General features: G+C 32.2%; 1 protein-coding gene across 1 annotated transcript; it reads right to left on the minus strand.

Annotated features, from left to right (window-relative positions):
- Positions 1-11,385: 11,385 nt before the first annotated feature.
- Positions 11,386-15,998, minus strand: LOC108477609 (type I inositol polyphosphate 5-phosphatase 5-like). The gene is made up of 10 exons (XM_017780130.2): positions 15,462-15,998; positions 15,276-15,363; positions 15,111-15,185; positions 14,629-14,725; positions 14,399-14,503; positions 13,751-14,306; positions 13,465-13,658; positions 12,956-13,064; positions 11,787-11,935; positions 11,386-11,716 (listed from the first exon to the last, which is right to left on the minus strand). The coding sequence occupies exons 1-10, from the start codon at positions 15,573-15,575 to the stop codon at positions 11,494-11,496; spliced, it is 1,710 nt and encodes a 569-aa protein (XP_017635619.1). The 5' UTR covers positions 15,576-15,998; the 3' UTR covers positions 11,386-11,493.
- Between the last annotated feature and the right edge of the window lie 10,090 nt (positions 15,999-26,088).

Here is a 26,088-nt window from a genome sequence, read left to right on the forward strand (position 1 = left end):
GTGAAAGAAAATGATGAACATTTTTTTCTTTCTTCTCTCCCTCAACTCACGGCAATGGGGGGTACACCCACACCATTCTCTTGTTTTTTTTTTCTTTATTACTCATGCTTCTTATTTTATTTTTTCCTACATACCCACTAACTAAACATGTTTGCAACATGTTTCCACCCCTAGCATGGCCGGCCATCATGCTTAAATTTGGGTAAATTGACATGCAAACCCACCTTTTCTCACAACATGCACTTGTAGGCCACCCTACATTTGCCTAGCACATTTCTAAATTTTCTCACATAAGTCCTATTTGACAAATTTCACTTATAATTAACAAAATTCAAACATGAAATTTTCACACATGCATATGTACATATAATGAGCATCAACTATAACAGTTAATTATTTTTATGACTCGGTTTAGTGGTCCCGAACCCACTTTCCGACTAGGGTCAATTTAGGGCTGTTACAGAACGACATTGGAAGGGGGTCATCTCCATTGGCCCCTACGTGACTAGGCTGGCACGACACTTCGGGCTCCTCAACACCGCGACCCAAGAATCATCCCTCACCCTCATCGGCCAGATGTCTCCAGAAGGCATCTCGAGCATACTTAGCATGAGGATGATCGAGAGGCGCCGAGGAACCTACCCTCCCCAGTATCGTCTTGCCCAATCTACGGAGGAGGAGCCTACAAGGACATTCTTGATGATGTCCCCCCATAGCACGAGGACCCACCGACTCAGCCACCCCCACCCTCTCGTCCAGTTCATGCGGCGGCTTCATATGCTGACATCTCTGAGCGCCTTACCCGATTCGAGCATCAGTGTTTTCAACGATTTGACAACATTGATGCTACCCTACAGTAGATTTGTCAGCACCTCCACATCTCATCGTCAGTCCCACCTCGTGAACCATCCAGCGATGAAGATGTTTAGAAATATTTATTTATTATTTATGTTTTTAATTTTTATTGAAACTACATTTTTTGTTAGATTTTAGAATTTTATTATTAATTTCAGTTATTTCTTTTCGAGTACTTATTCTTCCTAATATCCCCTAAAAAGTTCCTGATTTTATCACAGTTATATAGAGCTCTTAAGCAAATCATCACATAGGAACTAAAACTCCACCGGGAAAGGTTCTCCACGACTGCCATGTCCTGCTCGACCACGACCATAGCTACCACTAGATATAATATTCTTTTGGCGTAGGACTTATGGCCTAATGAACCTCTACAACCGCCGGAGTATCCTCCTTCACTCTCGAACCGATCATTTTCCATAACTCTAATTCGAGGAATTCATCATACAGGAAGTTTCACTTCACTCCCTATCTTATTTTTATACTTTAACATCTATCTTTGTACATTGAGGGCAATGTACATCTTAAGTGTAGGGGATTTATTTCATTATCAGAAAAATCCCTGAATAATCATCTTGTTCTCTTGAAAAAATCTCATATCATATTTAGGATAAATTTTAATTAATTTATGATTTTGATTGATATATCTTGAATTAAAACATAGGGATTTATGTATTGATTTTTTAAAACTTTAAGACTTTAGAGAATCAAGCATGATAAATTTATTTTTAAGAATTTAAAATTATAAGTTGTTTCCCAAGTCTAGGTATTACTTTGAAATGGAATTCATGAGTCTAAACATCAAAAAGCCATAATTTATTGTGAGATTTTTGAGCCTTTTGAGCATATATTAATTCTTTCATGCTCATTTTTATTATTGCTTTGAGTGCGTCAGTATTGAACTGTTATTCTAGAACTTGCTTGATTATGCATGTCAAGACCACACCATTTGATTTGATATGTCAAAATGATTAAGGCACTTAGGATTAACCCACTCATGCCATGAAAAAGCCTACCTCCACAATTAACCCCTAGTAAACTCCCTTGAGCCTAACAAACCATTTCTTGTATTACCCTTAATATTAACCTTTAACCCATTATTGTTGAAATCCCCTAAATTAATCCCTATTTTTTTTTCGAGATTTGAGTTGAATGGACTGCCTAGCTATGTTTTGTTTTTAATAGTTAGTCTATATTATTTTAACTTGTTCTTAAAAAAAAAACTAAGTATACATATTTGTAATTTCATATTCTGAAAAGAAGCTCTGTTGTACGCAAGTGAAGTTTAACTCTTTTTCTAGTTAGGCAATTTTTCAATCAATCTCGATTCTAACCCTTTCTTTCAGCTTGTGACCACATCCCCTAACCAAGCCTCACTACAACCCTCTAAAGACCTTTTGATTGATGTATCATCTTAAATTATGGTGGTGGAGATTTGATTTTCATGCAAGCCTATGGTAATGAATTTTCATTATTGACTATTGAGTGCTTCATTTATTGTCCTTAAACACGTCGAGTGATTTGAGTGACTCTTTAATGAGGATGTGAAACTCTATGATATTCTGAATCAAAGGTAATTACTTAGATGCAGAGAGACACCTATGTTTGCATGATTAAATACTCAAATTTGAATGTTTGAAACTTTTATGTTCTTTTAGTTGAATGCTCAATGTATGATTATCTATGGGTTATTCTAAGATATCATCGATAGAAATTATAAGTTAAGAAGAATTTATTTTGATTATGAGTTGAGAATTTTGCTTCAGGACAAGCAAATGCCTAAGTGTGAGGCTATTTAATAAACTGTAAATTATACATATTTTGACCCCATGTTTAATGCATTTTATGGATGATTTCTCATTAGAATTGGTGAATTCGATGCTCCTAATGCTTTAATTTCATATTTTATACCTAGGAGAGCATAGGAGAGCGAAAGGAACGAGAAACGGGCTAAAAACAGATAAAATGGGCCAAAGTACGAAATCAACACGGCCTGGACCTCTTCACACGGGCAGACCACACGGCCGTGTCAATCTAGAAGAATTGAAGCATGATTCACATGGGTATAGCACACGCCCGTGCCATTTTAACAGGCTCGAACACAGCCTAAAGTAATCGCACATGGGCGTGTTACACGGGCATGTCCCTGTCGAGCCCAAGTTGAGTCCAATTCAGAAAAGGCCACTTTTGAGGGCTTATAGGCATTCCAAAGCCTATAAATACACCCGAGAACAGGAGAAAAGAGAAGACGGAGAAGAAGGGGTAAGGTGTAATATCTTGATTTTGGGCCTAGTCGGAATAGCAATTTCGTGACCAAAAAATCCGAGATAGAAATAATTATTTTATGATTATTTTGAGGTCTATGATATGATTGCATGATTGTGTGAAAATTTCGTGAAGAAATTTTATGCATAAAGTGCTTAAATTGAAATTAGGGACTAAATCGAATAATTTGTAAAACTTGCATTCTGGAAGTTTCTAGTATGAAATTGTTTTGAAATATTAATTAGGAGGTATTAAATAGCAATTTTACCAATTTATAAGTCTATGGACAAAAACTGGACATGGATGGAATTTTTGGAAAGTTTAGTAGTAAGGGCATTTTGGTCATTTAGGGGTAAAATGTATTAAAATACAATATTAAAAGCCAATTTTGCTCATCTTCAACCCCATGTCCGAATATAGTAAGGAGAAACCATGTCTAGGGTTTTTCAAGCTTCCAAGCTCGATTGTAAGTCCGTTCTAGCCTCGCTTTTAATGATTTTTACATTTTTGGAGTCCCGGTAGCTCGATTAAGCTTATGCTAGCAATAATTCAACCTAGGGTTCATATTTGGAAAAATACCCTTAGGTGAAATTTGTGTATTTTGGTGTTTTATGATAGAATATGAGGTTTTAAATTATGTTAGACAACTTGTACCACTCGGTTTTAAGTGAAAACGAGCAAAAGGGCTTAATCGGTAAAAATACCTAATAGTCATAAGTACATGTTAGAGTAAGAATTTGATGTTACCATAGAAGGGAAAAATGATCAGCATGTCATAAAACATAAGAAAATAGGCTGAAGTTTAATTTACGAGCTTTGGGGAAAAGTGTAAATATGCAAAAGTTTAGGGCAAAGCGTAATTTTGCCAAAATATGATTTTGGGTCAATTTGAATAATGTGAGTCCTAATTAGACTATATTTTAAATGATAGAGCAAGGAAAACTAAAATTTAGGCTAAAATGGGAAAAATACCAAGTTGTGGACGAAATGGTAAAAGTAGCCATTTTAGCATACGAGGTAAGTTCATATGTAAATGTTGGTAACATAGTTATTATTTTAAATATTTTAATGTTATTTAAATGATATGATAATTATTATGAAATATTATCTTGTGATAATTGTTTGTTAATATGTCAAATTATGTGATATACTTGGAAAATGTGAAATACTACCGAGTATCAGAAGCGACATTCCGTAGAAGATGGTTGAGACACATGATTGGGAAAAGGTCCGTTGAACCTTAGGAATGGATTAGGATACAAGTGACATGTCACTAGGATATTTGGGCATCCGAACTCGTTGAGTTGAGTCCGAGTTCACTTATGGATGCGAATGTCCGAACTCGTTGAGTTGAGTCCGAGTTCGAGAGATGTAACTAGGCATCCGAGCTCGTTGAGTTGAGTCCGAGTTCACTTATGGATGCGAACGCCCGAACTTGTTGAGTTGAGTCCGAGTTCACTTATGGGCAGGTTACATGGTAGCTTGGCTACATATGTGGCACTTATGTGCAAACTTTCCATGTATCCGAATTATATTCCGATGTGTTCAACGGGTAAAATTCTACTCAAATGGAGGAATACTCGAGATGAAAGGGACGTATTGGTAAGTGTTGTGAAATGAATACTTTGAACAAGTATGTACTTAACCCTTGGGTTGAAAACTCGATATAACAACAATATGGTAAGATGATAAATGAAAATGTGATATGAATGTCTCGGTGATGATTATGCAAATGATGTTTTATGTTTGCGTATATAGTTGTGTTACTTGCTATTTGCATGTGAGCTTACTAAGCATTTATGCTTACTCCCTCCTTTTCATTCCTTGTAGTGTTGACAAGCCAGCTCAAATATCAGGAACGGTCGGAGGCACACTCACACTATCCGTATACCATCTTGGCATAATGGCTTGTATATTTTGAGTATGGCATGTATAGCATTATAATCATTTTGTATATATGGTCTTATGATATGGTTATTGAGTGGTATGGAAATGCTTGGTAATGATTAGCCATTGGAATGGCTAATCATGACCATATTTGGTGTTATGTATGCTAAATTGCTAGCTAATCCATGGAAACCATGAAATAGGTAAAATTTACCATAAAATAGATTTAGATAGCAACAGTGATGTGAGTTTGAAAAATCATTAAAAACAGTAGAGATATAATTAGATGATAAATAAAATATGGAATTTAAGAATTATGAGTCTATTTTCATATGGATTGAACAAAACAGGTATATGAATTATATTTTATGACATATTTGAATTTTTGTGAAACAGGGCCAGAGTCATTTCTGGATCCCCTGTTCTGATTTTAAAAATTTATCATAAACTGTACAAATATAATTAGAAGTCATTATTTATATGTACAGATTTCTTATTGAGTCTAGTTTTATGAGAAACAAACTTCATAGTCATTGAAATTCTGTACAGAGAGATATCTGATTCGTAATACACAGAGGTCGAGCAATGAACCTGAAACAGGGGAGACTTTAACTAATAAACTGTACTAATTGGATTGACCAAAAATTCTATAAAAAAAATAGTAAATATATAAATGGGTATATTTTCAGGGAAAATTTACCGAATTGGATTTCGAGTTTCGTAACTTGAGATATGAATTTTTAAGCGACTGTGACGCAGATTGCTAGTTTAACTGGAAATTTTAAAAATAAATTGTTTGAGCTGTTTAAGTAATTAATTAAGTCTGTTAACACCTCGTGTTAGACTCCGGCGACGGTCTCGGGTACGGGGCGTTACATAAGGAATTACTCCATGGAAGCCGATTGATCCATCTCGGAAGCCAGGATTCATCATGAAGACTGAAGATCTCTCCTCAATTTCCCTTCAGGAGTTTTGGATTTTCTTTATGTTTTGTATTCTTTATTCTTCTGAGATGTTTTCTTATTTAGTTATGAACTAAAACCCCTAAATACCTAAAGGGAATGAACCTAAGACGAATCTTGTTATTATTTTCTGAATCGTATGATAAATATTTAACTTGTTCTTAATTATGTGTTCTTAATTCTTGTTTTGATATCCCAGGATACTGATTCAAGACATGCTCTTATTCAGAGGAAGAATAGACCCTGTTTAAGAGTACTTTTTTCATAATTAAGCGGAGTTGATTGCGCGCCTAGAAATAGGGTGACAAGATTTTGCCGGATTAGGGTGAAACCTAATAAGGGGATCCATAGATCGAGTTAATGCAACCCTAGAGTGTTTATTAGAGAAAAGTCTCGGTTATTCAATCTAGGGATTAGACGTTATTAGTCTTGAATAGGGATAATAATATAACTTAGGGATCTCTACGGAACAAGTTGAATGAATAAATCGTCCGATTCGGAGCCAAAATAACAAGTAAAGTCTAGGTGGATTTTTCCTTATGTATTGTCTTCATTCAATCAATTTTCCCAAAAGCAATTCCCCAATTCTTTTCTCTGTGAGTTCTTAGTTTAGATAATTAGTTAATTAAAACAAAACCTCTTTATTCTTAGGCTATATAATAAAAAGACAGTCATTACTAGTACTTTTAGTTCCTTTGGGTTTGACAATCCAGTCTTGCTAAAACTATACTACTGTTCAATAGGTACACTTGCCTACATCGCGATAATAGTTAGTTCAAGAATCAGTAATTATAAATATTTAAAACCTATCACGAAATCTCGCGATCATAAGTTTAGTAATTAAATAAGTTTAATATTTTTACTTAATTTGAATAGGGCTAGTAAATGATTAATTTGCCACAGAATCTATGTAACATCTTTTAACAGTGTGAATAATTCTAAGCTAGGAAGAATGATTATTCTAACACAAGCATCTATTGTGATAACTCTTAAGACTTGCATATTTTAATTTGCATACTTAGGTAATTAGTAGTTAATTAAATTAGTAATCTACTCTTATTTTTTTGCACCATATTTTTAAACCATATTATTTTTCATCACCAATTTCTTTAAGTTTTAAATTTTCAGAAAGAATTGCTTAACAGTCCCTATAGAGACGATACTCGATACTTATCACTTTATTACTTGTCAATGACTGTGTACACTTGCACATTTTCATCATTCCAACAACCAAGGAAAAAGATGAAGAAATGAAGAAAATCAAACATATTTGATAAGAAGTATCCTCCGGAAGTCATTTCCTAGATATTTATAGCCTTTCACACTCAGTTATTGACCATTGCTAGATGTACAAACGTCTGGACTAGAAATACTGCAGAAAAATAATTAATTAATTAAATAGCGGTGCCCGCAAGTATACGGGTCAAATTGTAATATAGAAGAATGTTACAACGAAACACTTAGGGAGGTATTCCAAAGATTGCACCCAAGGGAGGTTGAATTAAACCAAAATTAATTCTCTACACTAATAAGTCTAAATAGTACCGATTTAAAATTATATTACAAAAAAATCAAATAAAGATCAATTAATCTAATTAACTTGAAAATTAATTAAACTCAAAATCAACCAATTTAACAATTGAAAAAAACCCAATAAAACAAGTTGGATTTTAACTCATTTCAAGGATCCTAATTAACTTCAGAACTCAGGTTTTATCAAGTTAGCTATTAAATAGCTAGTTATTATATCTAGGCCTCTAACTAATTAACTAATAGACCAATACACACTTACCTCTTCGCCACACTTTCTTGACTGAAATAAATTATGAGGTACTTGGTAAACTTATATCTCAATCTCATGAATCCTAAAGTACTTCCTACGGTTGTCACTCCCTAGGGTTTAATTGCACAGAATTTAAACCAACTAACCTGGATTCAATCCCCATTCATTCATTAATTATTCACACATTCATTTATTAAACTCCCTATAGAAATTAGCTACTCATGGATCGAAATACAATAATTCCTAACCTGATATTTAGCATGCAAAATAGCAAATTAAATAAAAGTAAGGAGTAGAGAAAGAAATCCTTTTTCGATATTGATTGAAGCTTAGAAGCAAAATCTTTTGTAACATTTACGAAGATCACCTTGATTGCAATTGGAATCAACAACAAAATAATTAAAAACTAATATATTGAAGCCTTGGATCTAAATCGAATCGAAGTTAAAATTGTAACAAAAGTATAAAAATGACTAAACTAAAAAGAAAAGAAAACTAAACTAAACTAAAAACCTAAAAATACTAAAACGGCTCATTTGGCCAAGCCTTATCAAATGAGACTTAACATGCCTATTTATAGAGTTTATGCTCCAACTTAATTAAGGTTGCTAAACAGCCCAAAATTCTGATTAAGATACATTTTAAGAACTAAAATATCCCTAATTAACAATGTCGCGACACCACAAGACCGATATCGCGACACTGCCTTCATTTCCTAGGATTTTGGCTTCAAAGTCTAATGTTGCAACACTGAAAACTCTAAAAAAGAGTTATATTTCATGCCTTTAGACCTAGCTAATTGCTTGTACTTGGGTATATTTAGTGGCATTTAAGGACATTTTATTATTATTTATCATTTGCATAAAAGCTTGGATGGTGTTTACATGTTAGATGCTTTTAATTGTGTGTGGAAGGGTTGTGTTTGGTGGGTTGGTAGATGTAGGCTGTGGAGAAAGAAATAAAGGAGTGAAGGTTTTCTGAGGCAAAAGGTTGGACAATTTTCTATCTTGAATGCCGTGGCAATTTAGAAAGATGACTGAGTCAACATCCAGCGCATACCACTCTCAGCTCACCTCTACTTGTACCAAAAAAATATGCCTAAAAAGGAAAAGATATTGTAGGCTGTTGGAGTTACCTAATGACAAAAAGCTTATAAAAAGTCGAAGGAGGAAGCACTAAGTGTGGAGATCTGGAGGCAACAATAGAAGGTGGCGACTGAGTAGAGAAGGAAAGAAGACACCGAAGGCAGTCCCTCTCAGCCACCACAGGACATTGTTCTGTTGGATTGCGAATTGGTTTGGCGGCAACCATCTTTCTAAGTTCTTCTATTATTTCTTAATCTGTTCTCCCTTGAATTGAATTGATTGAAACGATGTTGGATGTTATTTTGAACTTTAATTTTAATCACCAACCCATGAGCTAAATCTCATAGGTTAGGGATTACAAGATGAAAATTTTTATTCTCTTTAATGATTGAAGCATATATTTGATTTAACCAACTGTTTCATTCAATTTTTTATTTATTTCCCAATTGTATGCGTACATTCCCTAGAGATAGATGAATGTTCAGTATGGCCATAAACTAATTCTAATTTTGAAAAGGTTGGATTAGTTGGACCGAAATTGAATGATGCAAGTGAGTATTCAATCGAATACTTGCAATAGACTCTGGACATACAGCATCATTTGTATAGAATGAAGACAAAATATTGCAGGGTACCATGCTAAAGCATATAGGCACAAGCTAGGTAACTTGAGATCTAGCTCTTGAAAGAAGCAGGTCACTTTAGGTCACTTTTGAGTAGTAGATTGAGTACAATTATGCTGAGGCATTACTAAAAGTAAAGGCAGATTCTTAGTAATCTCAACTTTACAAATCACTATTGTAGACCTTCAAATCGTTACCACAACATCTTTGCCATAACAGTCCTAGTTATTTATTTATTCACTTGTGTTTTATTCATAAAATATTCTTGTAATTGCCATTGCTTTTTTACTCTTGCATTTCCTTAGCATTTTCCAGAATTAGTCAGTATATATTTCACACTCATCTTTATTATTTTCATTTACCACTGCGTACTTAACTCATCTTTGCCATAACATTAATCATTATCATAACCTAACCATTTCTATACCTAATCCGATCCTTGTAGAGACGATCTCACTTATCACTTTATTACTTGGTTCGACGTGTATACTTTCACAATTCACATATCATATTCACACGCGACAGACACCACTCCTCAATGTCATGATGTTAAAGTCGTCCATCACCTTCTAAGCTCAAAAACAATGTCCTACACACTAGATAGAGCCATTAGATCATCCCTAGGCCCATAGTGGCCCATTAGGTTGTTACATAACTCAAAATTGCATAGAAGCACCTATATTGCATTAATTAAACACAAAGCAATAAAAACTAAAAAATGAGATAATAACACATAAAACCGTTATAAAATAAGCTTGTTAACAGTTATAAATAAGCTTGTTAAGTGTCAGAAATACATTAATTTTCCACAACAAATTGTGGCAGATCAAACTCCCCCACACTTAATTCGTTACTTGTCCTCAAGCAACAAGATAAAAAGAATTAAAATAAAACATGCATAAAATCAAACAGTGTTTGAGCATGTCATATACAAGGACTAGATTGGACCTATGTATGTAGGACAATGTGAACGAATATGTAACTCTAACACGATATACAATTGACACTCAACCTTCAATTTCACACACATTAGTTCATAAAATTACAAAACAAAAAAATTCAATAGTGTTAAGTATATTGATCCATCAGAACATGTACACAAAAAATCATTTATGCTAGAAGAAAACAAGTATTTAGAAACATCAAATTTTAGTCAATTTTCATCCATAAATCGTATCATTTAGGTCAGAAAGGTCTTTCGACTTGTAACGTTCTGCGACTTAGGTTGGTTCGAAACCAAGAAATCAGCACACAAAACTATTAAAGCACGAAAATATTTGACACATTATATTGACCCCAATACTTCCCCAATTTAACCCTTAAGCTTACCACCGTATATCCCTTTCTCCCACTTACATTTTATCTCTAGTTCTTAAGGTATAGTAAAGTATTAGTGAATATAATCATCTAGCGAGACTAACGAGCAAGAATGAGAAATGTTTATTTTTAGATTCATAATATTTATACTTATTAAGAATATATTTTATTCCAAAATTTTAATATTTATAAAATGTTATTTAGGAATTGAATTTTGTTTAAAATAATATTAAATGTTTAAAATGTAAGAAAACAAATGTAAAATAGAAACTTTCATAATTTAAAATTTAAACTTATTAGATAGTTTAATTATATTCGTGCTTAATTTTAATTTTAAGTAACATACTAAATAGATTTTATCATTCGATTCAGCATTTAATTTTTAGTACTTAATTTGTCAGTTCTTAATCTTCAATTTATCAAGCAATACTTAAGTTAATATATTTTAATTATGTTCTACAATTCAAATAATAAATATTACTTTATATTAATACAATAATTAAAAATTCATTATTTAAAATATAATTAAAAATTAAATGCGAAAAGTCATGCCTAATATATGTAAGTTTTTTCCTTGTTGCCAACATAGTAAGTATAAATACCTCAGATTTATTAAGCCCGTAAAGAGAAACTAAAATCAAATAATTTCAAAGGAAAATAGATACAGGTGAAATAAACTTGATAATGACCTAAACGAAATAAACTGAAGCTTTTAGTTACAAATCATAAAAACTATGTCGTTTTGGCATCGAATCTTCATATTCCGACATCTTTAACGCACATGAATAGCCCTTCCTGAATTTATTATCAGACTTTCTCGTTACTTCCACCTCCACCAAAAACATCGACGAAACAGGTCGGTGATCGGAAAATCGTGACTCACCACGATCGTAACATAATTGTTCAATGCCAAAACCGTGCCATAGTATCCGATCACACCTGAAATGTTTTCGATGTGAAAATTTTTTTGAACTCAGTGTTAATGGAGTTAAGAAGAGAGAAAATATACCATGCGGGGGTTCGACGTTTCTTCTTAGATTTAACAGTTTCACCAGCGTATGTATCTGAATTGTCAGAGTACTTGTATGTAGGAGCGAAGTGTATTTGTCCCTCTTTGAAACCATTGAACACTCTTCCCGCATCTCTCTCTATGTTTAACTGCACCAATATATTAGAAAATAATATATATGCAAAGTCACAAAAATATCTTTAAAATAATACAATTTATTTTGTAAATCTTTTCTCAATTAAATTAGTATCTGAGTAATTGTGATACCAACTTAATCAAAACTTTATAATAAATATAGATATAATTTATCAATTTTTATGCTGATAATATTTCTAACAAAATTCAATACTCGTTTCCACTCCTATATTTTTTCTATTATAAAATATTTGATTGGTTAAAAAAAGTTTATTACAATAAAGAACAATATTTAAACTTTATTAAGTGTTTTTTAAATTTTTTAAATCATTTGTAAGAAAATAGTTTAATTTTTCATTATTTAAAACAAGTGTAGCATATTTTATTTTATTATTTCATTATGCAAAATTTCGAACTCAAAATTAATAATTACGATCGTTTACATAATTTTAATATAAAGTTATAATGTTGCCCATTCATTGAGGTCATGAATTATGAGCATAGCAAAAGAGTGCAAAGCTTATACATGCAATCATATTTTATGGGAAGAGTGAAACAAGATTCAAATTTTTGGTTAGTGGGATTCAAATGTGTCAATCCCATATTATTTCGATATTAATATTTTAGGAAAATAATATTGAAGGGCGATTTTAAAACTTTTTGCATAATTAAATTATATATTTTTATAATAATAAATAATTTTAATATTTTAATAATTTATATTTTATAATTTTTAAAAGATTAAATTAAATTTTATTATTTATAAAAGATAAAAATATAATTTTATTATTAATTTAAAATTTTATAAATTATAAAATATGAAATGAAAAAAGTTTTATTTTAGGGCGTGCCAACCCCTGGCTTTCCCACTGCTTTTCCTTGCTTATAAAAATATTTTATATATTCGTTCATAAAAAAGAAAAAAAGTATATAACATATTAATGAATGGACAGTTAAGTGATAGTTGAAGAGAATTATTACCCTTTTACAATCTAACATTTTTTTATTTTATTTTATTTTGTGAGGAGCTTTACCTGATCTTTCTCGAGGAGGATGTCCCAATTATTATCCTCCAAAAGAGTCCTGGTTTTTTCATAGCTCAAGGCTACCCGATAGTTCAAATCTCCAAGCCACAATACTCGGCTGCAATATTTATAATAACAATAATAGTAAAATACAAATCATGGCTAAAAGTATTACGAAGGTAAACTAGTTTGTATATAGATTAAATTAAAAATAAATTTATGTTTTTATTAAAAATTATATTCATTAATATTGTTAAAAATTAACTTAGTTGATAAAATAATCAAACAATAATATATGACTTATTATATGTATATTATATTGATGTATAAAATTAAATTTTAACTACAAAAATAAATTTTAACACTAAAATTAGATTATTTTATAATTTAATATATAAAATTAATTAATTTCTTTTTAAATAGAGCCGATAAAAAGTAATCTAATACCTAATACATTATTTGGGCGGTACTTTTACCGAACAAAATATTGAAAAATGGTTATATGAAAGCAAACATACTCATGCTCGATAATTTTGTCTGGGGCTCGAGGATTTGAAGCTTTGCAAATCTTAGGGAACTGTGTGCTTTTGAGTATCTCATTAACATCAGCATTCCGCTTCAGCTCGTCGCCTTCCTTCTCGCCTGAAGCTAAGTGACTGCAAACGAAGCAGAAGCTGGTCTGGTGCAATGTCATACTTACTGCTATACATCCCTGCAGTGGCATGACTAACATTTCAATGCATCGGATGCCTCATTTTTTTATGAATGAAAGTCATCCTGTTCAAGGAACATTCATTAACTAACCTTGTTACCAAGGCGTCCCAATATTCCTGTTCCTATGCAGGAAACTCGTAGATGAGCAATGTATGGCACTAACTCAGTTCGAGCCCATATTGAGAGGAAAATCCCAACCATCTGCTTACTAGCTACGAGCCGGTAACCCATCTGGCCACTTGAAAAATTGGGGGGCATACCAGAAAGTTCAACCAACTCATCAACTGCACCATCACGACGCGCAGGAAGGGGACCAAGGTCTAGTTTGCTTGCTAAATCCCTAAGCTTTTTTTGGCCTCGGTTCTCCCCATGTGTGGATTCAACGGGACAGTTGCAGGTCTTGAGAAGGCTGCTTTCAGCCCTGAAATTCCTACTCAGGACTTTGAGTGACGGTTTATAGAAGAAGTGATCCTTCAATAACGTATTGAAGTGTTTCGAACTTTGGCTAGCGTCGGGAGATGGGTGCGTTAAATCGTAATCTGGCTTATTAAGTGCGTGGTTTATAAGGGCTAGCCATTTTGCAGCAGGTTCATTGTCTTCAATTACTAGAACATTCCCGGCATTGAGTGGCACAATTTCCTGAAACCTGGGAAAACAATATCCTATGTAAAAACAAGCTCCAACATCTTCTCATTGCAGAATCAAATAAATGAAAACTGAAGGCTGAGTGAATCATACCCACACACATAAATATCTGCAGAGTCTTCCATTATCAAGAAATCTTCCAGGTTCATATCAAGATTGGGTGCCTTCCCTCCCACATTCCAAGTGGCAACAAATATCCTGCAAATCCCAATAATCCCATATTTTACTGCTATAACATATAAACATATAGGCCTGAAAGAAACTAAAACGTAAAATTCACTGAACTCATAAAATCATATCAAAGTGTATGTATAAATGGATACCGAAAATCCCGAATTTCAGTCTTTGCTGAAGCCATGGAACACCCGAAATCCGAGAGATTCAGCCCCTCGATTAACCCTCCACTACTTTCCTCTCTTTCTGGGATCAAATAACAAATTAGCATCATGGTGTACATTTCTTTTTTTCCTTTTTTATTGTTTTTTATTTTTTGGCTCTATCATTTCTAGATTCTAATACCAACAAATTTGTAAATGATAAAAGCCGAAGGCTTCCCCTTCAATCATAATTAACTACATTGTAAATTTAACTATTTTCTTGTTAGGTTAGCTACCAAAGCTCTATGGCAGATGAGAAGAAATTAATTAGTCTCCCTGCGAACGGGATACGTGGCGGTAACCTTTATACATAAAACTAAATCACGATGGCGGGCCTGTTTGTTCATATTCATATAAGATAACTATATATAATGTAAAAAGGAGAGGAAATTATGGCTCAATGCTCCTATTACACTCATCATATATACCTGAAAAACTTTTTTTCATGAAAGGAGCGGCTTCCATGAATTCTTTGGTGTTTGATGTAATCTTCTTCTCCAACTCTACCAAACATATCACGTAAAGGACTTGAATATTTAAAATAAATAAATAAGATGTGATTCAAATAGCATGAGAGAGAGGAAACGTAATACCAGAAGAAACTCCTTCACATCCAAAATCCTCGTCTGATGAGCCACCTCTAGCTCGTCTCTTGTAAGAAAAAATCTTTGGGATAAAGGACTTGAACCCCCCAACAGCAACCCAAAAAACCAATCAAATATATATATAAAAAACTACGACAAATTGTCTATAAAATCAAGAAATATACTATTATATACCTTCTTTTTCTTGTCATTCTTGACAGAGTTTTCAGGAGAGGTAGTAGTGGGGGTAGGGCTGGAGGGGCGGTTGATGCATTGGCCTTCATCGTCCCCGTGTTGGCTTTCATTCATTAGGTTACTTAGGAAAAAGTATTGCAAGAAAATTAAGTGTCCAATTTTCCAATAGTCTAGGGTATCAATCAACAAAGATTTTCAACCAAACAATGCTTCTTAGGGGGAAAAAAATTCTGGGTCTTTTGAGTTTATGAATTATAAAGGTATTTTTCTACTAATTTTGTTAATCACTTCATTATTTGTTAGGGTAATAAATAATAAAAAATGAATATTTTATGTGATCTGTTTGATAGGATAAGATATTGACGCCAATTCTTTCGGAGAGTTTAAGATTGAATCATCATATCATAAAAAGGCAAGGAAAGAAACCGTTGAGACACAGTTCATAAATACAATAACAACAAATTTTTATTATGGCTGCTTCCCTGTATGTCTAAGAACATTACAACACCTCATCCTCATTTTTATCCATCCGATTCTTTGTTCTGTTCTTCTACAGATCTTCATTTTTATATATAGAAGACCAAAAACAATTCTATTTGATATTATTAGAAACTTGAAAATTAATTATATCTGGGGTTGATCAACGAAATATATGTTAAATATAATTTTTGTGGCATTACTATTATATTTTTTAAGTTGGATTTACATTTAGGGTCCATTTATTTGACTGAAAATAGTTTTGAAAAATTATTTTTAAAAATGATTTTTTTGGAAAATCTAATATTTTCTCTTGTTTGGATAAATTTGTGTAAAATATTTTCTGTTATTTGGCAGATTTTCTGAAAATATTTGATAAAATTGTTTTAAATTAAACAAACATACATTTAAGAATTTATTGTCTTTTCATTGTTTAATTCATTGTTTAACTGAGTTTATTTTATATCTATTAAATTTATATTTTACATTATTTTTGCATGTATTGCAATGATTTATTTATAAAAGAATACACAAAATTAAATATTAAGAATAGTGCCAAAGAAACGATTCAAAGAGACAAAAAGAAATTACCCTGATCTAAGAAAGTAGATTACACAAGAATATATATATATATATCTGGTTTTAGTGGACCCTTTTGCATCAGTCGAAATAACCATGTTGGCTGTCGACCATAGTTTTGACCTCAACATGATTGAATAGCCAATGAATGATCCTGGCACAAATATAAACACTAGGACTGCCATTGTTATGATAGTTGCAACTCCTTGCAAGGACTAACCAACCGTTTACAAGATTTATACGAGCTTACAAAAGCTCTAAAAACAAATTCGAGGTTGAATAAGGATCAAACATCCATCATATGATATCAAATTCAACAGGAGCATTCACCTAAAAACAAACAAAACCAGACTCAACTAGGTACATCTCAACTTAAAATAAAAACAGAATATAAAAACGTTGATGAGTTCAGGATTGTTGACTGGATGTTGAAGTCGTAGTTCAAATAAATTGTATTATACCTAACCTACGCACGAAACACAAACTGTATGTTGAGCAATGGAACTCAGTAGTATTTCTATGATTCAAATAACAAAATTTCAAGTTAAGAAAATTGTAACATCCAACTAGTATGTCATTCATATCAAGTGGAAAACCAATTCATTTAACATTGCAATAGAAGTAACTGATTCCAGTTATATGCCAATACCTATCGTAAAGCCTTTTTAAAATCCAATACTAATCATGAATCAAACATTTATATCCTTAACATTATAACTATCAATTCCATGTTCATTCCACAACAATAAAATATTAAAGTCTCTTTCTGAAGTTGATAGACTCATTCATATTCATTTCAGCCTCCCCCAGGGCTCGTTTCCAATTTATTCACACAGAATTTCATGTATTTCCTTTATCATGATCCACTCACATATATATATGGACAATTGATGCCATAAAATTATCCTATTTCATTTCGATATGTTTTATCAAGTCGTAAACTCATACCAATTTCACATAACTCATTTCATTACATTATTTTATTGTCAATCTATTTCATTTCATTTTCAAGTTTCCAATTCTAATTATAATATCACGCTTGATTGAACCATTCATTTTTCACATATCATATCCTGTAATTATTTTCAATTACATATCACACCCTGAATTTGGCCGTATTTGCATACTCATATCCTGCACACTGTTCTTATCGCATGGCAATGATTTCATTACAATTCAATCCAATATATATTCACATTCAATTTCAGAATCACAATTCAATTCATTATCAACACACAATATCTCATGATAAACGTGTCTTATGAATCATCTTAAATATGAACAAATAACTAATTAGGAATATATCATATTAACATACCATTTCCCAAATTGAACTGTTGAATTCGTTACAATTTCATACCAACCTTCCTGACTTATAAATCTAGTTTATAAATGTCTTTCACATTAACAATTCTTTTCATTATCATTATAGATTTTTATATGTTAAATCTTTATTAACTTGACTCAGACATGAACAGATACACAAATCCAATCAATACCCCAAATTGGCACCTAGTGTCTCATCAGAAAATTTTCAAAGAAAATAGATTGTGCCTAGCATAAAAATTGTGCCCAACACTTATTGACACGAAGTCGAAGTAACCATTTTTAACCCAATGCCTCATCGAGGCGTCCGAAGTAATTAGTTTGCACCTAGTGCTCATTGGTATAACCAAAGTAAATGTTGTGTCAGCACTCATCGGAACATCCAAAGTAAAATGCGCCCAGCACTCATCGACATATAGTCGAAATAACTTCGCCTGAGTAGTTAATAGTATAATCATTTATCCAATTCCATTATAAGTTCAATTCTCATTCTATAGATCTTAGCATCACCAATTCATCACTCATAATATCATTTCATACATAACATAGCATAGCATATTGTCTCAATCCCAAATCAATTTCACCATTTCATTTAGTTTTAATAATTTTACTTTATTCAATTTAATCCTCTATTCCAATAATCAATTAAATTCACACCAATATGATTCGATCAACCATAATCAACTATTGATTCATTTATAATCTTTTATTATTTTTCCTCCTCCTCCTCCTCGCCATTCCACTTCCTTTATTTACAAGTATTTATAAAAGAATTTTTAACCCTAGTATGACATGTTTTATATATAAAACAAGAAATACCTTTTCTCTATTTATACATGCACTTTTAACAAAGTTGTCTTCTTGAGTAGTATTCACTAAATTATTCATATTCGGACCTACAGAATTCGAAATTAAGATTTTTTTTTTGAACCTAGACTCAATGAAATTTTTACCATAAAAATTTCAGAATTTATTTCAAAGTAGATTAATACCAATTTTTTTAAAACCTCCCTTGTTCTACTGCTAGGTAGCTTCAAATCTTCTTCACTAAAAATTAAATATCTTTCAGTACAAGTCTCATATTATGTTGTCGTTTGTTTCCTTTGAAAATAGACTCATTAGTATTTTAGGAATATAAATATCATCTCCTAAAATATTTTGTACAATTTATAATGATTTTTCAAATTTAGAACAAGGGGACTGAAATCATTCGATATTATCTCATAAAAAGTATTATATCTCATAATCTAAAATTCTATTGCTTTCATCGTTTATTTTATACAAAACTAGACTCAATAATATTTAGTTTCATATTTTTATTCAATCTCTAACTCAATTTCTATAATTTTTGGTGAATTTTCAAAGTCATACTACCACTGTTGCCCATAAAGTGTTTAGTGAAATATTTTGCTCTTCCATGGTTTGATTAAGTAATTTTTTCTCATTTCATTACATAACAGACTACACTCCAACCAAATTCAATGTCAAAACATATGACCACTAAGTTACACAAATTCTTATTTTTGTTCAAGTTAGTCCTCTAGTTCGATCATCAATCTCAAACATAGCATTTTAAACTCAAATAATCATTTTCAATTTACCTCAATGTCATACTTTGCAAAATAAAAAAAAATGTAACAAATATAATGATTCAATTTATAAAAATACAAACATAAGATGAATTAACTTAGTTACATTTAAACTTACCTCACAAAATAGCAACCAAATGAGCTTTTAAGGACTATTCAACAACTTTTGTTTTTTCGTGATTAGTCTCATTATTGATCCTGCAAGTAACCGAACCTTTGAAGCTTAACAATGACTACCTCAGTTTCTTTTGTTTCAAAATGTGAAGAATAAGATTAAAATGGATGACAACATCCTTTCTCTTATTTATTAATTCCCATTCCATACTTTATTATTTTAATTATAAAAGTAATATAATTTATAAACAAAACTCTTACCTAATCGTCCACTACAATTCCAAAATGGTCTAATTGCCATTTTAACCTTGGTTTAATTACTATTTGTCTTTTAGAAACTAAAATCTATAGGGATTAATTTTTTTACCACTTTTATTATTGAAACCTTGTACCTTAATTAGTCACTAATTTCGCAAAATTATCTATCCAAAATTCAATTCATCTATACAATAACTCTGTAAATATTTAATAAAAATCTTCACGGGCACGGTTTATAGAAATAGGGTCCCGAAACCGTATTTTCCAATACCACTGGCTTTCGAGTTGTTACAAGAAAGGGTACAATTTCATTTGTATCAAAATATTCTCTATGATTGTAGTAGTTAATAAAAGTTATACGGTGGACACTTGAAACGAACATAACAATGATCAAAGTCGATGGTAACTCACCATCATTTGTAGTGATGGAAAATTTTGAATATAACTGGTAATCATGGTACCACATACTGCAACTTGATCCATGCACCTCCTATCCTCCCTTACTTCTAATTGTGCTTCTAAATGTCATTAGTTGAGTATCCAAGCAATTGTTGTAGTTAGTTCTACTTATATCCCTAGTGCATTGAGCCATGCCATACCTCTTCCCAAATTGTCCCACATCCAACACTGTTGCATGAAACATCGACCTAAATTATAGTAAGAATGATAGCAAATTAGTCAGCTAAAAACAATCATAAAACGGTAAAAAGAATTAAGCACCAAAAGTAACAACTTAGGAGTAATTGACATCTAACAAAGATATGTTTGTCCCATTATTACAACAAGCAAATTGATAGCACAAGAAGATGTTAAAATTGCGAATCAAGTTCAACCATGAAAGATTATATTCAACACTTCAAAGCAGAATATCTAATGATCAAGCACAGGACACAGAGAGATTGTTTCAACTGCCAAAATGATTAGTATATTTGCCTTGAAATACCAGCATAAGTCTTGCAAACCAAATTTTAAGTTTCATTTCAAAAACATAGACAATTAACAATACTAAACTGATAATGATAGTTTAAAATCATCTTGCTTTTCGTTTATAAACCACCATTAAGGCAAATTATGCAACCAAATTAACAATAGCAATGTAACTTCTAAAGCACTTTTAAACATTGTTGATATGATGGGACACAGTAACAGCAACCCAGATCGTGCAATTTTATATCATGATCCTTAAAACAAAGAAAAGCATAAATTTTTCATTACGCAGGGGATCGATTTGGTTAAAAGGAATTAAAAAGAAATAGAATGTCACAAGGAATTAAAATGTCATATCATTACTATTGAGAAACATGCACAGACACACATTAATGGATTAATAATGTAAAACTACCAGATAAACTCTACATGCATCAAAAGTCCCAACAGATTCTTAGAACTCAAATCAAGTCAATACAGATGCAAAAACCAATTTACATAGTAATGCTTTGCCTGTACAGCAAAACAAAAATGAATCACCAATGTAAAAGTGATGTTGATGACAAAGTCAACTAGACACTTGAATGGGCAATAAAAGAATCAAAATTTATCTTTGATAATTCTAATCTAAGAAATACCCTTCTTATATAATAAGGAAATACATCAATCCACAATATTAATAAAACTTAAAAAATTACAAAACTAGTAAAACTTAGGAAAGCAAGAATAAGTAAATGACAATGTCTTTTTTAATGGCCTTATTATATTAATATATAATTCTAGGACACCTAAGCTTCCTTCATCTATTTTTGAAGCTAGAAGAGATCTTTACTGATCAAAAAAGAGGTTCAAATACTACATAAGGTACAACAAGAACCATAATACCACTACTAGTGAACTCAAGAATGGCACTACTTAGAATAGCCATGTAGCTAAAAAGAAAGAATCATATCAACAAATCACAAATGCAGACACACAAGGAGAAATACGAAAGTTACAACACCCAAAAACATTAATTCCTTTTTCAAAATTAAAAGAATAACAATAACAAAGCAATGTTCATGTCCAAAATACCTTAAAAGAAGACTAACCAAAGTGTTACTTCTACACTTTGAATAGAGTAATCCTTGCCATTACATCACCTAATTATCACAAGTAGAATTAGTAATAATTAAACTAAAAAAAATAGAAAAAAATCAAATAGAAGCAAGCAACCAAATCATATAATTCCAAAATGGTTCTGAATTTTTCATTAATTTCCCATAGTTAATTGCCTCAACGTCCATTTTGACAATTGAGTTTCGAACTTGAATCAGATGATTTCGCTTGAAGTGGCAAGTCACTGAAAGGAAATAAAAGAAGAAATTGAACATAAAAAATCACCCAATTGTTGAGAGTTCCAATTATGAAAAGACTAGAAATAGTTAGGGCTTTTTTTGTCAAAAAATTACTGGTTGTTTTCGGTACAGATATGAATCTTGGGTCGAGGTCGTAACAACTGGGGAAGCGGAAAGAGAAGAGCGTTTAGCAAGTGCTAGGATGCTGGGATGTGAAGAGGAAATTGATTGGAAAATATCTTACCGAAAAAAAGGGAAAGACATTTTCCTAAAAATAGGAGCAGTTTTTCCGTGTTTTGAAGAAGGTTTTATAGTCAGAATTCATTTTCCACCAAACAAACATTGGAAAATATTGAAAATATTTTTCATAAAAGCTTTTACAAGTAAACAAGTAGGCCTTTTTGTAACACCCCAAACCCAGCCTAGACGTTGTGGCCAAATCTGGCAATGTCACATGATAGCGTTTGAAACTAAGTTGTTACTAGTAAATAATTTTCATTTATTTACTCTTGTTATCTCCAAAATCATTACTTATTTAGTCAATCGTTTTAACATATTTCTTTGCGGAAGCTTTTAAAAGTCATTTTGTGTAAATCGTGTGTTTATAGAAAATTTTGCCTTTTGAAAACTGAGTTTTTAAAAGTCGAGTAGCTATAAATCCATAAAAATAAATAACCCAATTTAAGTAAAAGTCCCAGAAAGTCCGCAATTTACATCTAAAATTAACCCAAAAAATACTTAAGAATTAAATACCAAAATTAAAGTCAAATGGCTTATAATATGTGTGGTCACCATTGAGTCCTCTGCTGCACCGATCCGTCAAGTCTGGGAATTACCTGTGCACATTTAAACAAAAGGGTGAGTTTATGAAAACTCAGTGTGTAATCCCTATATAGAACAAGCAAACAACATGCAGTCACAGTCTAGGCTTAAGCCCTTTCAGTACAGAAGCGGTCCTTCATTAGGGCCTTGGCCCATTACAGAATCAGTAATCAGTATAGTAACAGATATACAGTCACAAAATCCTACCCAGCCAACCTTTACACATCATCGCCGTCCAACCCTACACTCCATGTGGGGATATAATCAACCCACCCATCCCTACACTCCAAAAAGTACCGAATGTGGCACTAAACAATGGTTTGCAGCTGAGCTGCCAGTAAATTAGGCTGAGGCCTTTCAATACACTTCCTTCGAACAATATCAATCCCCCATCCCAATGCAATGCAACATACAATAATGACATGCTATACCATGGTAACAGTTCATACAATATCACTTCATTAAATATCATCATGCTCGATAACATGCAAATAAATATACATAATGGTCATACAGTCATTTCAGTCCAATAGGGGTCTAAGTAGTGCTTACCGACCCTACAGTTGGTTCACAGTCGACTTGGGCGACCCGTGCAACCTTAGCAAACATTTCAGTAAAACGGGCTCACACGCCGATGTGGCTTGCCCGTATGGGCCTATTGATGGTCGCTAAACTAAGTAAAAAATTTGACTTAAGGCAAATGCACCTATTGAATAGTAGTATAGTTATGGTGAGATCGGAATATCGTATCTAGAAGGACTAAAAGTACTAGTAATTACTATCTTTTTATTATCTAGCCTAAAAATTTAGGGGATGTTTTATCTAAGACTAATTATCTAATTAACTAAAGTAACGATAGAGATTAAAGTTGGAAAATACTTTTGAAAAAACCGATTGAGAAGATAATACCCAAGAAAGAATCTACCTAAACTTCACTTATGACTTTTGACTTAGATGATTTATTCACTTGAGTCATTCCGTAGAAATCCCTGATTTATGTTAATATCCCTTTCGTGACTAAAAACAACTGACTCTAGGTTGACTAATCAAAATATCTTTCTAATTAAAACCCCTATTGTCGCATTAACTCGATCTATGGATTCCTTTATTAGATTTGACTCTAATCTGATAGATTTATATCGTCCTATCTCTAGGATTGCATGCAACTCCGCTTAATTATGAATGATCTACTCTTAAACAGGGACTTTTGCTCCACTAAATAAGCACATCAAAAACCTAAATAAATATCCTGGAATATTAAAGCAAGGATTAAAATTCACAATTAAGAATAAGAACAAATATTTATCATAAAAATCAAAGAGTAATAAGATTCGTCTTAGGTTTTATCTCCCTTAGGTATTTAGAGAGTTTAGTTCATGATAAAAATGGAAAACATATCAAAGTTTGGAAAACAACAGAACATAAAGAAACCCAAAGAAATTTTAAGAAATTGGATGGAAATCTTCAGTCTTGATGTAGATACTGGCTCCGAGGTGATTCCGATGGCTGTTCTTAAGTAATTTCCTGCCTTCCATTCTCCGTCCCCTTCTAATCCTCTTCTAGGGTCATTATATAGACTCTTGAATGCCCAAATCAGCCCGAAATAAGCCTTTTCCTAGTAGAACTAGACTTACGTTTGATAGGGACACGGTCGTGTCCTATACTCGTGTCAAGGTGCTCAGGCCGTGTGTAATTCTGACTTGGATTAATGTCGACACGGCCATGACACACAGGCGTGTGGTCTACCCGTGTGTTATACACGGACGTGTGGATCACCCGTGTGTCACACACAAAAGTGTGGATCACCCGTGTAGAAGTTCCTAGGCCGTGTGAAACACTGATTTAGACCCAATTTGTCTGTTTTTGGCCCATTTCTCGCTCTTTTTGTTATCCTAATCTTTCCTGAGTATAAAACATGAATTTAAAGGATTAGGAGCATCGAATTCAATAAAACTAAGGAAAAATCATCCATAAATATGCCAAGCATGGGGTAAAAATATGTATATATTATGGTTTATCAAATATCCCCACACTTAAGCCTTTTCTTGTCCTCAAGCAAAATCCTCAACTTACAATTAAAATAAATCCTTCTCAACTTATAATTCTCATCAATAATGTTCGAAATAATCCACAAGTTATCATACATTAAGAGCTTAACTATAAAAACATCAAAGTTTCAAACAGTCCAAATTATAAGAACATCAAAGTTTCAAACAATCCAAATTGAGCTTTTTAGTCATAAAATCATAGGCATCCCCCTTTATCTAAGTAGTTATCTTTAATTCCAAATTGACAAGGGTTGACATCCTCACTAAAGATTCACTCAAATCACTTAAAGTGTTTAAGGTTTAACAAGTAAGCACTCAATAGTCAAACATGAAAAGTTATTACCATAAGCTTGCATGAAAATCAAATCTCCACCACTATAAATGAGATGATACACAAATCAAAAGGTCTTTAACAGGGTTGTAATAGGGCTTGGGTTAAAGGTGTGGATAAAGGCTGAAAAAGAAGGTTAGAATCAAGATTAATTTAAATAAATTACCAACTTAGAAGTATGGAGCTAATTGCTGAATTACAAAAAGTGCCAAAATTTGAACTATCTAAAGCATATGATGTGAGCTTTTTCTCAATATAATAACTATACTTACCCAGTCTCCTTAAAAAACTATGTAATTAGATGAATATGACTATATGGTGTTTTTTTTTAAGAATAAGAACACGTATGAAAAGTACATGACAAGAAATAATTCAGGGATTGAAATGAACGAACATAGCTAGGTAATTAATCAAATTAAATCTCGATAAAAAAGGGAGTTAATAAAAAGGTAGAAATTCTTAATGAATCAAAAAGGGTTAAGTTATGGGTTAATATTAAGGGGAAAATCAAGAAATAATAGTCAAGGCCCAATAGGGTTCACTAGGGGTCACTTGTGTAGGTAGGCCTTTCTTTGTTTAGTGGGGTAAATGGGTTAAAACCTAAGTGCCTTTATAATTTTCGTATATCAAATCAAGGGTGTGGCCTTGACATGCATAATTGAAGCAAGTTCTAGAATAACAAATCAATATTGACATACTCATAACCAATAAAATCAGTGAGAAAGAAAGATATATGCTCTAAAAGGCTCAAAATCTCACGAAAATTATGGGTATTTGATGTCAATCCTGTAAATTCAAAACTTCAAGATAACACCTCAA

The sequence above is a fragment of the Gossypium arboreum genome, chromosome 12, assembly GCF_025698485.1.
Source record: "Gossypium arboreum isolate Shixiya-1 chromosome 12, ASM2569848v2, whole genome shotgun sequence".
NCBI classification, from domain to species: domain Eukaryota; kingdom Viridiplantae; phylum Streptophyta; class Magnoliopsida; order Malvales; family Malvaceae; genus Gossypium; species Gossypium arboreum.

Excerpts from the sequence above, each read along its gene's own strand:
- LOC108477609 (XM_017780130.2), bottom strand. The coding sequence starts at position 15,575 with ATGAATGAAAGCCAACACGGGGACGATGAAGGCCAATGCATCAACCGC. Across the intron at positions 13,659-13,750 it reads TGGGACGCCTTGGTAACAAG|GGATGTATAGCAGTAAGTAT; the intron begins GTTAGTTAATGA and ends ATGCCACTGCAG. Across the intron at positions 13,065-13,464 it reads GACAAAATTATCGAGCATGA|CCGAGTATTGTGGCTTGGAG; the intron begins GTATGTTTGCTT and ends TAAATATTGCAG.